Here is a 16,978-nt window from a genome sequence, read left to right as displayed (position 1 = left end):
TGTATTACATTGAGATCCTTGAACATTACAATGAAGTGCTTTATGAAGCCCCTATCCTTGAATTTGACTTGCCAATGTCTTTAAGAACCCTGTTTAAAGGATGTATAGTCCTAGTCCTGTTGTTGTTTAGGTGTTCCAATTTGCATACATTCCCTTTTATTCCTCTGAGCACAAATGTGGAGCTGCATGAAAATCGTTTTTATTTTTGTTTCAAACCATTTTGAAATGTTGATCCCAATGTCACACATCTTTATAGAAAGACCCATGAGCACAAATCTGCTTCTCTCTTTGATAAACTGGCACACAAAGAAGACGCCAGCCACATAGGTCACCTTAGAACTTTTAAAAGTAAAACTACAAAACGCTGTTTCCTTAATTTGAGTGGTTTAATGTGTGTATTAATCTCTCCTGTAGCAGTCACACTTGCACCTATTTCAGTTCACTTCCTGTACATGTTTGGGCTGACTTCCTGTCAGTACATGCTATAGTGTCTAGAGCTGCAGCCTGCCACCGCAACAAAGATCTATGTGGTCTGCAACACTCCCTGCAAGAGAGGGGGATGTGACTGGAGCTTCATATTCATCACATGCTTCTACACCTTTGTCATTTGACAGTGGAACAGGGCCGTGCTGTGGTCTTCTATGGCCCACAGTCGTGCACATCACAGAGATGGTGTGTAAATAATTATTTATGGGAGATCATCTGAGGGTTTGTGTAGGTGTGTGGCTGTATGTAAGCATATCAAAGAAGAAATGAATGGTGAAAATCAAAGCCGTTTTCAAATTGTTTTGTGACCAAGTAAACCAATCAACAACTGACTGTGGATCAGTGATAAACCACACCATTGAACAAAATAACATGAAATAACATCTGTCATCCCAGACCAGAGCACAGAAAATATGATGTGACTATAAAATAAACAAAATGGCCTCGAGTGTCATTGTTGATGTCCTGAGACTAAACGAACCAAACAATTGATGGGTTTAATAGCTTTTGTGCTCTCAGAGGACATTTAGAATCAAGTAAAATGTATTCTAACTCCCAGGGAATCACTCTCCATTTGAAAATTAACATGACAGCACTTTTCTGCATAGTCAATTGGAGGGGGGGCAATGACTCATTTGGCAATTACAACTTAATGTCGATGACACAGGTTTTCCCGTAATCACAGTCTCATTGCGATACACAGATACAAAGACCTGATTCAAAATGGAGTCTATCAGCTGCCTGAGACACTACTTCACCAATCCTACCCAATTGTGACTGATGGAACATTCACACGTATTCACACACTAGGAGAGAGGTACTGTCCTGACCCATTTACAGAGGAGCCCAACGTTCCCTGTGAAACACACAGCTGCATGGGTAGCACCTGTCAGAGCCACTGCAGAACAACCCTCAACCTTTCAACGACAGGAAGCCCTTTGGGTGGCTTTCTCTCCACTGAGGTGTGTGTACGTGCGTGCATGTGTATGTGTGTGTGTGTGTGTGTGTGTGTGTGTGTGTGGTGTGCGTGTTTTGAAGATACTGCATGAGTAAGTGATGAGATCTTCACATACAAAACTCCCGGCCTGAAAACCTCACTCAACATCCTATTGTTTCTTATTTTCTCTCCAAAAGTAACGTTATATTTCTAGTTGCTGTTTTTGATAAGATTCATATTTGATGAAGACTAGGTCTCTTAGTCATGGATAAATCTGCTCTGGCTGCAGACCAGTGACATCGCTGACACCCTGTTGAAGAGCCTTATATTGGGCTTAAAGTTTATTGAGGTAGGTCTTAAACTTTCTATATAATGCATCTATATTGACGTGGTCTCCCTTTGAGAGCGTAATTTGAATCAGGATGTACAACAATGTATACAATTGTGTTTTACAGTAAATGAGCAGTCACAAATGTTTAGGCTATAGTCAATATTGAGAAGATGTATAATGTACTGCAAAAATTACATTTAGCTTAAAAGGCAATACAAAATACAAGGGGGTAACAGGTAATTTAGGTAAACATTTATGAAAATTAACATCTGGTTTGGTAATTGCAATTCTTGTGGTTATTATGCTTTTATTACAGTTTGACGGACAATTGTTTAAGGTTTTGGTTGTCAGGAAGGGATCTGGTGACCAAGAAGGTCCTTGTGATTTAGTATCCACCTGTATAGCACATAATTTAGTATGCATAATATGCATTTGGAAAATGTGATGATTTCATGAAAGCAGCAACGCTCAAGAGGGCTACTATTTTCAGAGCAGTTTGACAGATGGAAGGACATCTTGTTGATGTAATGCATTATTACAGGTTAGTCAAACCACTAAAAGGTAGCCTAAAGAGCAGTGTTTAGTGTCTACCTCTGTGTAACCCTTCTCTAACCTTCATTATAATGACCTTCAGGGTGGATCACACCACACATAGCATTTCATGTGAAAGAAACATCAATGCCTCAACAAATGCAGCACAACATAATGATAATAAAGCCAACCAACCAAAGCCTACACACTGGGCCTTGAGAGGAGGGTAGCCCCTCAGCAGCTGAATATGATTAAGAGATTAAATCAAGAGGGCATCCATTCAATGGAAAATATTGACTTTGTTTAGATGACTTTCTCTGAGAGCCTGTCAGACAAAGGCAGGAGAGATGTCACCCAAAAGTGACCCCTCTCGTCCCCCTCCATTCCGTCCCAGTGCAGGGGTGGACTGTTGCTAACGGGGTCAGGCTTTTCCGGACCCGTCAGATTTTCTCACGGATTTGTGCCCTCGGGACATGCGGCGACTCCAACTAGCCCACTGACCCTGTTACGTGAGCCAACCAATGGGATTGGAGCGGGCCTGAGAACACAGGGTCTTACTGTACTGCTGAGAGGTAGAGCGCTCCATCCGCACTGAGAGCACGGTTTAACACTGGATTAGTTTTAGTTGAAATATAATCACATTTTCTCCCAAAAAATCTGGACTATGATTAGTTCCCAAATGAAGACAAATAATTATAACATGAAATGTAGGTATCTTTGTGAAATGTCTAGCAATTTGGTTTCTCAACAAAAAAGGTCACATTGAATTATATCAAAAGCAATTCTCTTCACTGTATCTGTCACCGATTTAAGTCTGTCATATCCCAGCAAGCTGCACAGCCTATGGATCAGTCCTTAGACCCATGCAGATCCTCATCACACTACTATGAGACGAGGCGTACATGCCAATGTGTTGGAGTATTTTAATTTGCGGTGGGGGATTTTTGACATCCTGCTAAACTCCGCTGGTTGTTGTGTATTGATGTGAAGCTACACAGAAACAATAATGTAGGTTTACATCCTGACACAATTTCATATTTTTGTCTGGCTAAGATTATTACTTTATTTTCTCACTTCAAAGATTTAGTCATATCAGGACATCCTGAGTTGTTTTTCCAGGGCTGGGGATTTAAGGGATATTAGATGTTTACAGGATGTTAACATAAAATACATGTTCTGGGCAAAAAGTTCTGCTTATTAATGTTAATTCATTTGTTTATGTACACTCTTAATTCGATTGAATTGAGTTTACATTTCCAAGTGATTTGAGGTTGAACAGCTTTTCACTTTTTTAAGAAGGTAATATAATAAGCTACAGCTATCTAGTTCACCAACTCTCTTGGGAGCCAAGTCTAAGTATGGGGCACTACGCAACTATTTTGTTCCAACCAAGCACAATTATTTTTAAATCATACTTTGTCAATCAATCTCTTCTATCATGTAGTGATGTAAACTGACGTAAACTCTTGACTATGTTTCAGGTAAAATGGGATGCAACTGTAGTTCAGATTATGATGATGACTGGGTAGAGAACCTAGACGAAGTGTGTGACAACTGCAACTGCCCGATTCCCACCCAGTCGGCTAACCCGGTGAGTGTGTGTGTGTTTGTGTGTGTAGACAGCGGCATAGCGTCTGGACGTGGCTGGGGAAGTAGTGTGGAATGCGAGGAAGAGGGTGTGATATTTTAACGTGGTCTCACAAAAAAAAAAACACACACAAACATCTCCGATATGCATTTAATTGACATATCAATGAATTTAACCTAAGCTACCACGGTCTACGTAAAAGGGTGTTGTGCAAGTCAATGCTTGGGAATTGTTGCCTGATGACTCACACTGAGTTATTTCACTGCTCAATCGTTCATTACATACTTCAGTCTGAATCTGCCATCATTGAAAGTCGTTTGTGGTAACATCTTTGCGATGAAAACAAAGTAATCAGCAATTAGATTGTCTCTAACCAATCAGAGTATCAAAGCCAATTGCGTACTTCGAAAACACTGCTGGCTCTGGCCCAACCGTTTGTATTCTGGGACCAATCAGACAGATATTTCAGCTTTTCCTTTTTAATTCATTTGTACAAATTTCTAAAAACATAATTCCACTTTGACATTGTGAGGTGTCGTGTGTAGATCAGTGACACAAAATCTCAATTTAATCAATTTGAAATGCAGGCTGTAACACAATAAAATGTGGAAAAAGTCAAGGGGTGTGAATAATTTCTGAAGGCACTGTAGTGAGCAATATGTTTGGAACATGAAAATCGCAATAAAATCGCAGTATCGGCACCTAAGTATCATGTTAATATCGTATTCTGAGGTCCCTGGCAATTCCCAGCCCTACTGGAACCAAGCTGCCTCTATGGCGTGAGCTAGGTGCCCCGTTTTGGCTGACGGCGAAGTCGGCTTAAAACAAAAGTCATGTAGGTTAAGCATGTGGAGTAACAAGTAGGATTCTGTGTTTTCACATACAGAAGTGATTGATTTTGATAAAAAGGCTTTATCTGTCGACCCAATGAAAACTAGTTTGAGAATTTGAACATATATTTTATGGAAACGAGATGTTGTATGTTTCTGAACGATGCTGCCTTGTTGACAACATGACCGAGCGGTGCAGATTACTGTTAGATTTGAGAAGGGCACTCCTCCCTCACCGCTTTTGCCCATTCACATCACAGGCCATAGCCCGCTGTACTTAATCAAACTCTCTCAATGATTCTGGGTAGCTAGCAATGGGAATTGGCAATTTACATAATTTGGGCGGAAGTTGGCTTTTGTGTGTGCAATTAATTGGGACTGTAACCATTCACTAAACGTTCTGTTTCACTTCCTCCCTCTGAATTACAGGAGGTATACTAGTAGATTTGAAGTAGAGTATAGCACATGTGAATGCTATGTTGTTGTTGGCCAGTATGTCAGCACAAAGTAAACATGAAGTAAAACCTAGGGTGTCTTTAAAAATCTTCTCTTAATATCGTTCCTCACTTTAAGGAATTTATGGTTTTTACCTTAAGTCAAATTTCCCATCATGATAGTGTAAACCCCCAGACTTTTCTCTTTACTGTTTTCATGCAAGTAACAACTTGAACTTCCATAGTTTGTACTCTGAATGAGAATCTTTGAATTCAGAAGTGGAAACCCAGGTTATTTTACTGACCCATACCCTGCTTTGGTCTCATCAGTACACAGATCAACTGATCCCCTACCCCTCTCATCTCACGCCTCCCTCTTCCCCTCTACCAGGTATGTTCTTATACATGAATATGTGGGTAATTATGTGCCTTCTTCTGGTAGATCAAATCTAATCATTATTGTTTATGTTTTCCTCACCCATGCTGGTTATGGTTGTACAGATAGCCTGGTGATTGCCATATACAGCTATGAACCAAACCACAATGATGACCTGGGCTTTGAGAAGGGAGACAAGCTGAAAATCCTCAATAAGTAAGAATAGGGATGGGAGGGTTGTGTGATGCAATTTACTTTTTAGAGGATCTGATATATTTGTGTAGTTGTGCAAAAGTGTGTAGTTGTTTGATGGAGCATGACACATTGCCAGTGCTTGAAAAGTATGAGATAGTGAGTAAGTGTTGCTGTTATGTCTGCTGTCCAGGGATGACCCGGAGTGGTTCATGGCAGAGTCTCTCATCACAGGCCAGAAGGGCTTCATCCCATACAACTTTGTTGCCCCCCTGAACTCAATGGAGATGGAGACGTAAGTCAATTCAGTTGAATTCAATTCAAACTCAAATAACTGTATTTAATTTCACTTTAGGAAGCACACACATACATTACCCAACATCGTCTCACTCAACCAACACCATCTCCCCATACTCAACAACCTTCAAGGGAAAGGGATGTGGTTATGTTTGAAGCTCTATGCCTGTTTTTTTGTGCTTCAGATGGTTTTTCAAGAACCTCTCCAGAAACGATGCCATGAGGCTCCTGCTAGCTCCGGGGAATACACAGGGCTCCTTCATGGTCAGAGAGAGTGAGACAACTCAAGGCTCCTTCTCCTTATCTGTCAGGGACTTGGATCCCGACACTGGAGACACGGTCAAGCACTACAGAATCCGGAACTTGGATACTGGTGGTTTCTACATCACCGCAAAGATATCCTTCAACTCCCTGAAAGAGCTGGTCCAGCATCACTCACGTACGTGCTATGACTCACATCCTGTCTGAACTCCTGGAGCGATGCCTCCAGTCAGAACACAATACATCAGCCAAACAATACAGAAAGCATTGGTACCAAATACCATTATCATACCATCCATAGTGCACATTCACCTTAGCACATCTTAGCGCAGTCTTTCTCAAAATGTGAACTGTATTACTTGACGTTATTCAACCTTTGACCCTGCCTGTGTTGTGTGTGTCTGCAGGTGAGGCGGACGGTCTGTGCACCCGGCTGATGAAGCCGTGCCAGTCCCGCGTGCCCCAGAAACCCTGGTGGCAGGACGAATGGGAGATCCCCCGAGAGTCCCTCAAAATGGAGCGCAGGCTCGGGGCTGGGCAGTTTGGAGAAGTCTGGATGGGTGAGCACCTTCAGAAAGTTTTCATACCCCTTGACTTATTCAACATTTTGTTGTGTTACAGCCTGAATTCCAAATTGATTAAATAGATTTGTTTTCTCACCCATCTACACACAATACCCCATAATGAAAAAAGTGAAAAAAAAGAATAAATTAGAAAACATGTTTTTAGAAATGTTTGCTAATTTATTGAAAATTTAATACAGCAATATCTAATTTACATAAGTATTCACACACCTGAGTCAATACTTTGTAGAAGCACTTTTAGCGATTACAGCTGTGCACACCTGGATTGTACAATATTTTCCCGCTATTCTTTAACAAAAAATCTTCAAGCGCTGTCAACTTGATTGTTGATCATGGCTAGGCAGCCATTTTCAAGTCTTGCCATAGATGTTCAAGCCGATTTAAATCAAAAAATGTAACTAGCCCATTCAGGAACATTCAATGTCGTCTTGGTAAGCAACTCCAGTGTAGATTTGGCCTTGTGTTTTAGGTTATTGTCTTGCTGACAATTTCAATAAATGGGCAAAAATGTCTAAAAACATGTTTTCACTTTGTCATTATGGGGTATTGTGTGTAGATGGGTGAGAGGCCAAAAATCCATTTAAAGTCAGGCTGTAACACAACAAAATGTGTGAATACATTCTGAAGGCAGTGTACAACCACAGTGGTTGATATTTTCAGATTACCAATGCGTGTGTTGGTTTGCATTGATCCACTAGATATAAAGCAACTAGTTGCTCAATTGGTCCTGTCTCTCTCGGTGTCTGCCAGAACAGCTTTGGTTTAGGCTTTAGTTCTGCATTGTGTGTAATTTCCTAAATACTGCCATCACTGCAGTGCTTGTTTGAGCTGGTAGGGCTTGTTAGAGATTGATGTCAGGTATTAGCTGCATTACGCAAGAGAGCCAGTGAGCATGCTGGGCTGAGGTTCTAGCCACACCAGATGCTCTCTCTATATTAGTTCATATTGCAATATTTGCTATCACCTCCCGCTGTGACCCTAAAATCAACCATTAAAAAATAAACTCCAGTGTTTTGATGGTGAGAATATCTGCTGATGTAATCTGATCCCTTCACACTAGTTTTCCAGTGGAGGGGGAGATTTCCCTATTGTCCAGCTCCATGTGTGTGAACACAAAGCGACATTCAAAACTATCCTGTATTTTCCAAATTCCTCCTTCATGCGATCTTGGCAACATACAGTATTTGTTTCTCTCAGCGAATGAATACACCAACAACATAGGGGTGATTGTTGTTTCACAACAACAAAAAGTATCCATGCATGTCAGATTGGAAAAAACAAACCACCATTCCTTTTCCAGAAATGATTTCAGTTATAGATAAAAGTAGGGAAGAATGCATTCAATAACAAATATGGTGAGAATTGTGAGAAAGTTAATTGTAATGGTGAGAAAGTTCATTCTCACCATTACAGCATATGCTATAACTCGGCAAATTGTGACCTATTGCAAACTTGAGTGTCCTCAAATCACTCCATCTTACACATTGTATACTACACTACTGAGTAATATCACTGTGATATTACTGCAGTAAATTGTATATTTACTGTATCACCAATGGCCTTCCTCCATGCTGCAGGTCTGTACAACAACCACAGGCGGGTTGCCATTAAAAACCTGAAAGTGGGCACCATGTCCATGGCTGCCTTCCTGGACGAGGCCAACCTGATGAAGGAGCTGCAGCACCCGCGCCTGGTCCGCCTCTTCGCCGTGGTTACCCAGGAGCCCATCTACATCATCACAGAGTTCATGGAGAACGGTGGGTGTCACTGTCAATAAGGTCAATAACCCTGATCCTATTCTATTCAGTTGTTCTTCTATTCTACTGTACTCTATTCCATGACAGCTGCTCAGCAAGCCTATGTCTGTGCCTGTCAACGTAGATGACTCTCAATCCCGGCGCTGAAAGAGCGAACAGCTAAGACAGAGTCATCAAGGGAGATTCTAGAGAAACACCTGGAGCAGACAAAAGAGTGTTTTCAGCCAGGATATCGTCATCGGCTTTCGTGATCAAACATGTTAAACTGTTATTGGGTTTGCATGTTGATAAGAGTGAGAGTAACAAAAGAGCGGCTTGGGTGTTTACCCGAATGCGTTTCATGAGTCAGAGTCTTTTCCCAGGCATACTGCAGTCCACTGACAATATTAAATGATCCAAAAAAGAATTTTATTATAGATGCAAGATTAAAATGTAATGTTTTCTTATTCAATCATAAGATGAATACTCCTAGTTAGGGCTTAACGGTTATTTACTGAAACGCTCATTCTAAATGGAACATGTGACCTTCAGAAACACAGTACAAATTTAACCTTGTTTTTCCATACATCTCTTTCTTTAGAGTGGATAATCTTCTTAGAGGCTATTTTCAGCCTACATTGGTGACCCTGCAGCACTTTCCTCATCTTAAACAATCAAATCAGCAAACGTGAACTTTAACTCTCTTTTCCCGTACTGACTGGTGCCTCTAATGTCAACACACCAAAGGGAAGTCCGTTCTGACTGGAAAGAAGAGACGTCAAATAGGGGAGTGGTGATTCACTGTCTCATTGTTCAGTGATGGGACCTGTGTCCACCCCCATGGGCACGTGGCTCCATTCCAGTGTCAGCACAGACAGACCGCAACACAGCCCCCCCCTTCAGCCCCCCTAGACTGCAACACAGCCCCCCCCCCCCTTCAGCCCCCCTATTCCCCCAGTCAGACTAGGCTATTCAGCCACTGTCCAGTGACTACTCTCTTTCTCTCTTCACACAAGAAAGAGAGAGGCTGTCTATAAAAGGGTAGCAAAGCAAAGCCAGACCAATAAAAATGGCACCATGGTTACAGGTGCACTGCCCTGTACACAGACTAGCTGACATTGAAAACACAAGTATTAATACCAGTGGCGTAGCCAGAAATGTGTTGGTGGGTGGGCCTGTAAACATTTTGGTGGGCAACTAACTTCCTGCAATTTTACACATTTTGCCTTGGGGCAGAGAGGAAAATGTGCAGTTTTACAGCTCATCTAATTCTATTCTACACATTTTGCCATGAGGCTGAGAGACAATTGTACATTTTCTAAGCTAATTAAAGATGACATATAGGTGTGTTTACTGACAAAGGCAATGGATTGTGAGCTGTCTTGTTTGCTAAATGAAGAAATTAAATAAGCAGTGGCATGGTGCATATTTTGTATTTAACCTTTATTTACCTAGCATATAGCTATAGAAGCACAGTGACATATCCTCAATGCGGTCACATTTGTGGCTTATTGGGGGTGTGGCTTTAAGTTAGTTATTTTTGGCAACCCATCCCATGATAGTGAATGTCATTACAGGTCATCGGTTCTGTTCAATAATTTATATAAAGACGAGATGACTGATATAGGGCACTGTGTTGAAGCCACCGTGCCTCCATCTTGGCACTCGCCCACTATTGTAAAATATATTTTGGAAGCTATAGAAATGCATTTATTAATGTCTACATTCATTGGCCACATTTATTCTATTACAGACACGTTAATGCTCTTCTTCGGGATCGGTGTCCCGTCCACGCGACGGTTGAGCTAATGTAGGCTAATGCGACTAGCATGAGGTTGTAAGTAACAAGAACATTTCCCAGGACGTAGACATATCTGATATTGGCAGAAAGCTTAAATTCTTGTTACTCTAACTGCACTGTCTAATTTACAGTAGCTATTACAGTGAAATAATATCATGCTATTATTTGAGGAGAGTGCACAATTTTGAACATGAAAAGTTATTAATAAACAAATTAGGCACATTTGGGCAGTCTTGATACAACATTTTGAACAGAAATACAAAGGTTCACTGGATCAGTCTAAAACTTTTCACATACACTGCTGTCATCTAATGGTCAAAATCTAAATTGGACCTGGGCTGGAATAATACATTATGGACTTTCTCTTGCATTTCAAAGATGATTTTACAAAATAAATACAAAAGAACGGTTAGTTTTTTCTTTGTATTATCTTTTACCAGATCTATTGTGTTATATTCTCCTACATTCCTTTCACATTTCCACAAACTTCAAAGTGTTTCCTTCAAATGGTACCAAGAATATGCATATCCTTGCTTCAGGGCCTGAGCTACAGGCAGTTAGATTTGGGTATGTCATTTTAGGCAAAAATGGGGGGAAAAAGGGGCGTAAACATGTGAGGTAAACATAAAACAACTTTTTTTTAAAGATATAAAACCTTTTCCTTAAAGTATAATTTGTAGAGATTACTGATGTTATTGTCCCAACTACAACAACAAAAAATCATTAAAAACATGTAATTTTGACCATAAAACATTTAATTGAACTACTATAGAATTCCATTCATTCCTATGGAGGACTGCTCCTACTGGGGAGTGCCAATATGGCCGGTGGCTTCAAAGCCTCTCAATGGCCAATACATAGCATCAGCAATCCACATTGTCTTCCATCAGATAGCGCGTCGATTCTGCACGCACTGTTCTGTCGCATACCTTGCAAAGGCTAATGGGATAGATCAAAAGTATTCCAGCTACAATGCGCTTCCATAACATTAGAAAATATTACCTAGGTGACATCGTTTGCTGAACCCCATTCTGCCTCAAAATGGTCTGAATTAATCTAAGCTAAAACAATAAATATGTCAATAATGTTTATGTTTTGTTGGTGAGGAAGTCTTAAGTCACCCCCCATTTTAAATCTAGCTAAGGATTATTGTGCTTCAATGAGCAGTATTTCTGAAGTTTGACTACGGGCACGAAAGCTATCATAAATGTGTCCAACATTAACGTTAGTTTGCTAGTTTGCTGAACCAGTCACTGAAATCATCTTTGACTGAAACGATGCTGCTAACCTACCAGCTACCTACTTCGTGCTCCACATACAATGTTTTTCTTCCAACAAAAGCTAGCTTGCAAGCTACTGTAGCTAGTAGTGCTAATGCTTACATTATTATGAGTTTTCATGAAGCAACTGTTCTTGCCACGAGTCATTGCAGTAGCCTCCCAAGTCAGCTGCTGTGTTCAGCAGACCCAACGATAAGATCGTGGAGAAACATACTGATCTATCTACGGACTGACTTCTGATAACATTCAGTTCCTCTTAATTGTGGGGCTGCATTTCTACAACTTCAGGGCATTTTAAACAGGCTAAGCAAGCTTTGAATGTGAGTGAAGGAAGTAAGCTAGCTAGCTACAACAGTTAGCTACACAGCTGATCAAGTCACTGCACAGACGACCAACGTCCTTGCACAGAATTTGTGCAGGCGAAAGCCACCGGTTTGTTTTTTATTTTATCACAATTGCTAATTATTAAATCACTGTCACAACATTTGTAATAATTTAACTAGCTAGTTATTATTCCTATTCGATGGAGAGTCATACGAGAGCGCAGTTAGGAATTAGGAACTATGTTTTCATTTTTAGAATGTTCAATATTCAAATTTGAAAATGAGTTCCACGTCCAACAATAAAGATCGGTTGAGGGACGAGCGTTGTGGATGAGTGACGCCATCTGACGTGAAACAATGCAGCAATCCAGGGTTTATATACATCATTGGTTCTGTTATAATTAATCAAATCTGACTAAACCAGCGCACTGCTTGCTATGAATTATATCTGATGGTGTTTGCATGCTTAGGCAAAAAGACAAATAATGTCCCGTTTGGATTTTTTTTAAAATATATATATCGTTTTTTTTCGTGGCTCAATCTGAGTGTTTGGGCTTAGCTCCCCAGTGGGTGGGCCTGGTCCCACCCGTGCCTACGCCCCTGCTTAATACAACAACTTATTTTGATACCAGTATGCTCTCTCCAAAAGCCTTGGTCATAATCTCTGACTACAGTTACTATGTCACCTGCATGTTTTTTAATGTGATCCCACATTCCCTTCAAAGGTTGTTGTTGCCTTTTTGAAGACCTGACATTAGGAGGGACAGTAACAAAGCACATTGAAAAGGCTCTGTCACTGGTGCAACAACAGCTTCAGTATGTAAGTGCTCTGAGCCAGTGAATGGAGGGCCTTTGTATTGTCCTCTATGAGAGGCCTGTAGAGCACCAACAGTGCCTTAACGTGAACTGTTTCTTTGTTTGTGATTCACATGCACAGACACAATTGTTGCCTCTGTTGTCACTAGAAAGGAAGGTTTGATGTTCCCATCCTCTCAATTTGTCCCTCGTTTTTATCATTGAAGACAATACAACTGGAAAATAACAGGTGTGGCATGCTTAACTTTCCTCGCAACCTTGGCTTATACCGTTCCTTTGACGCACAGACATCAAAGGAGTCCTTCTTTACTAAAGCACAGGAGCCTGTTGCCCTTCTTTCCTGGAAGAGTCAATCCTTTTTCTTAAGGCATTTCCTGCTGCTTGCCTTGGCTGGCTGAGGTCCTGTGGTATTGTTCAGTTTTAATCAAACACAATGTAGAGACGGAGGAGCCATGGCCTGTCGAATAGAGGCCATGCATCCCATTGACTGACGGTGAACGTACTTCCTGAGAATGTTATTTTCCTCATTTAAACATCTATTCTGGGTCTAAGGCCAGCTATTTATGACTGAGACATATCCAAATGTAGTTTTAATGGCAGTGTCATTAATCTTTCTCACAAAGCCTTTCACTGAACATAGATTTTTCTGACTTAAAAGTATTTGTATCTTAAAATAATTCCACCTCCATCAATATTGCATTAAGCGCTGGTGACTGGTAACATCTGTTTATAATTAAACAAAGGAGATCTGATGTAACGCCGCTCAAAACATATGTCATTTGAATAACTTGATCACATTTTGTTACAGGCGCTCTGGTAGATTTTCTCAAGTCGTCTGAGGGATCCAACATACCCATCAACACCCTCATAGATATGGCCTCTCAGGCAAGTTCCCTGCTCTTTACGTCAATCCCAATAGCTCTCTACACCTTTAACGAGTGTCTGTCTCCAACATTCTCTCTCACTCTTTCCCCTCCATTCGCTCTTTCAGTTTCTATTCTCTGTATGGCCCTCCTCTACAGGAAACAGCTCTTGCTATTATGAGGCTAACTATAATCTCCCGGTGACAATGGAGACCACTGTGTGAGGTTTACTAACAGCCATAAGTCTATACACCTTGTCACAAATCTAGCTGTGTCGACACCACTGAGGTGCTCACCCCTATCACAGTGCAATGCTATAGGTGTAACACAAATCGAAGTGATAGATATCCTGATACCTGAGAGACATAATGCATATTTCATAATAAAACAAACCTACAGCCTACTCTAAATCACACTTGCACCAAGCTTCATAAGATCAAGAAAGCAGTTGTATTGCTGTTTGAGCCTCTCGTTCTAGAAGAACAACTGACTTAGAAGTAGTTTACAGCCAAAGATGGGAGAACATCTAATTACACCAACATCTTTTTTAATTGGGCTCCACTAACGTAATGTCATGGTTAAATTATATTACTCTCATTTACAGTAATGGACATTGAGCCACGTGGATGTGTAATGGGGTTACAGGGATTTCTACGAACAAAGCTGTCAAAGGCGCATGTGGCAAAAGAACAGCCTACTCTATGGATGAACTGTGAACGTATTACGGCAAAAGAATGTTCCTGAGTAATGGCTAGAACACTGAATGGCATTCAGCACCATACACTGCTGTAAGCATGTAGTTAGTAAGAACACTGAAACAACATGACCCCAGAGTGATGCGTAATGATGATATGAAGTTCATATCACATACCCTTCTCTCGGTTTTCTGCCAAGGGATTCGGGGCCACATGGCACGTATCTGTGAGATTCTTACATCTGAAATATGCACTAATGTCTGCCTAAACACACACACACACACACACGCGCACATTGACACACACAAAAGAGATATAGATAGCACAGCTGGGGCATTAGGGTGGGCCGGAAAGAGAGCTGGTTGTTAGGGGTTCATAACCTGCCTGTGAAAACTGGGTGGAGCACTGAGGTGAGAAGCAGAGATCTGACCTGGGGAAGTGGGAACCTCCTTGTCACAGGAATCTACTGCTGCCCTGTCTGTCTCTTATACACACACAAACACACACAGTATGTATCCTTCATAAATTGTGCCTTCCTGTATTATACTTATGCCAAAATGTGTATTCTATTCTACTGAGCCAGTTACTTTATGTTCCTATTCTTATCTTTTATTATTTCTTATTGTTGTTACATTGTCGAGAAGGAAGTAAGCATTTCATTGGACAGTGTATACCATGTGTACCCTATACGACTAATACAGCTGTACACAGCCCATCTGTAAATAGCCCATCCAATCTACCTACCTCATCCCCATATTGTTTTTATTTACTTTTTTGCTCTTTTGCACACCAGTATTTCTACTTGCACATCATCATCTGCACATCTATCACTCCAGTGTTAATTTGCTAAATTGTAATTACTTCGCTACTATAGCCTATTTATTGCCTTACCTCCTCACGCCATTTGCACACACTGTATATAGACTTTTTCTATTGTGTTATTAACTGTACGTTTGTTTATTCCATGTGTAACTGTGTTGTTGTTTGTGTCGCACTGCTTTGCTTTATCTTGGCCAGGTCGCAGTTGTAAATGAGAACTTGTTCTCAACTGGCCTACCTTGTTAAATAAAGGTGAAATAAAAAAAATAAAAAATTGAAACAAGTATGATTAATTCTTTATGATGTACTGCCTCCTGCAGGTGGCTGAAGGAATGGCCTACATTGAAGAGATGAATTACATCCATCGGGACCTGAGAGCAGCAAACATCCTGGTGTCTGATGAGCTCATCTGTAAGATCGCTGACTTTGGACTCGCAAGACTCATTGAGGACAACGAGTACACAGCCAGAGAGGGTAGCACGACTTTCCTTTACACTAGAAAAAAATGCATGTGCTTGAATGTTCTAAGTGCTTTCTGCAAAGCCATGCACTCTATATACTATAGCCCCACCAAATGTTCATGTAGAATCCAATGGGTGCTTTTGAAATGAACATGAACCCAAAATTAAACCCATTTCACTTTTCCTTATCAGGTGCCAAATTCCCCATAAAATGGACAGCACCTGAAGCTATAAACTATGGAACCTTTTCCATCAAGTCAGATGTGTGGTCGTTTGGGATCCTCTTGACAGAGATAGTGACGTATGGCCGTATCCCATATCCAGGTATTTCACTGATGCACCTCCACAATAATCCAATATTATACATGTCTATTTCATATGCAATGCGTGTAGACTTCACATACACACATTCTCCACATAGCACCTGTATAATCCACAAACATCACATACTCTCTACAAAGGTGTTGCCCACAAAACCCCAACACATTGGCCACATTATTAACAAGTCTGCATCCCCATCTCTTGTCTCGTCCCACTGTCAGGAATGAGTAACCCAGAGGTGATCCAAAACCTGGAAAAAGGCTACCGGATGCCCCGACCTGAGAACTGCCCTGAGGATCTGTACAACATCATGAACCTGTGCTGGAAGGAGAGCCCAGAGAACCGGCCAACCTTTGAGTACCTGAGAAGCGTTCTGGAGGACTTCTTCACAGCCACAGAGGGGCAGTACCAGGAACAGCCATAAGACAGACAGACATGGTGAAAGGAGAGGTCATTAAGGACATTAACTCCAACTGTTAAGACACAGAGAGATATGGTCCCAGCTTATATGCTTTTGATACTGTCTGTCTGAGAACCATACCTGATCTACTTTCAATACACACCTACACATTTGTAGGATGTAATTAAAGCATTTATAGTGTGACATTTTTTTAAGCTCAAGGAAGATACCACTGTACTTTTCTATACTTTGCATTCCGTTGTCATTTCATGTTTTTTGTTCGATTTGTACTGTTTAGATTTTTCTATATTCTATTTGTATATTTTTTCTATGCGTTTGAAGACTATAAATCCATGGATGATGATGCCCTTACAAAAAACACAAACGTTAGACCTACTCTGTTCATGTATCCGTTGATGCCATTGATACTTCTTCCTACCCGAAATGCATATGAGATGTCGATGATGATCATGCAATAAAAAGTTATGTAAAACATAGAAAAGACTGTAAACAAATATGTGGTAAAAGTTTTTTTTTAAAAACCAACCTGGAATCCAAAACAGTGCTTATTGTGGCGGGATCTGTTTGCAACGCCCCTCGACATTGTAAACTACTA

General features: G+C 40.8%; 1 protein-coding gene across 2 annotated transcripts; it reads left to right on the top strand.

The window, feature by feature from the left end:
* The first annotated feature begins 1,324 nt into the window (after positions 1 to 1,324).
* Positions 1,325 to 16,898, top strand: LOC100194878 (lymphocyte-specific protein tyrosine kinase). Of its 2 annotated transcripts, XM_014210265.2 has the most exons (13): positions 1,325 to 1,448; positions 1,677 to 1,772; positions 3,767 to 3,876; positions 5,468 to 5,528; positions 5,639 to 5,729; positions 5,899 to 6,000; positions 6,188 to 6,441; positions 6,671 to 6,823; positions 8,425 to 8,604; positions 13,612 to 13,688; positions 15,501 to 15,654; positions 15,834 to 15,965; positions 16,184 to 16,898. In XM_014210265.2, exons 3-13 carry the CDS (start codon positions 3,772 to 3,774, stop codon positions 16,384 to 16,386), a joined length of 1,512 nt encoding a protein of 503 aa, XP_014065740.1. In that variant the 5' UTR covers positions 1,325 to 1,448; positions 1,677 to 1,772; positions 3,767 to 3,771; the 3' UTR covers positions 16,387 to 16,898.
* The last annotated feature ends 80 nt before the right edge of the window (positions 16,899 to 16,978 follow it).

This window comes from Salmo salar, chromosome ssa09 (assembly GCF_905237065.1).
Source record: "Salmo salar chromosome ssa09, Ssal_v3.1, whole genome shotgun sequence".
NCBI lineage: Eukaryota > Metazoa > Chordata > Actinopteri > Salmoniformes > Salmonidae > Salmo > Salmo salar.
This window is presented reverse-complemented; position numbering and strand designations above follow the sequence as displayed.

Excerpts from the sequence above, each read along its gene's own strand:
- LOC100194878 (XM_014210265.2), top strand. The coding sequence starts at position 3,772 with ATGGGATGCAACTGTAGTTCAGATTATGATGATGACTGGGTAGAGAAC. Across the intron at positions 5,529-5,638 it reads TCCCTCTTCCCCTCTACCAG|ATAGCCTGGTGATTGCCATA; the intron begins GTATGTTCTTAT and ends ATGGTTGTACAG. Across the intron at positions 15,966-16,183 it reads TGGCCGTATCCCATATCCAG|GAATGAGTAACCCAGAGGTG; the intron begins GTATTTCACTGA and ends TCCCACTGTCAG.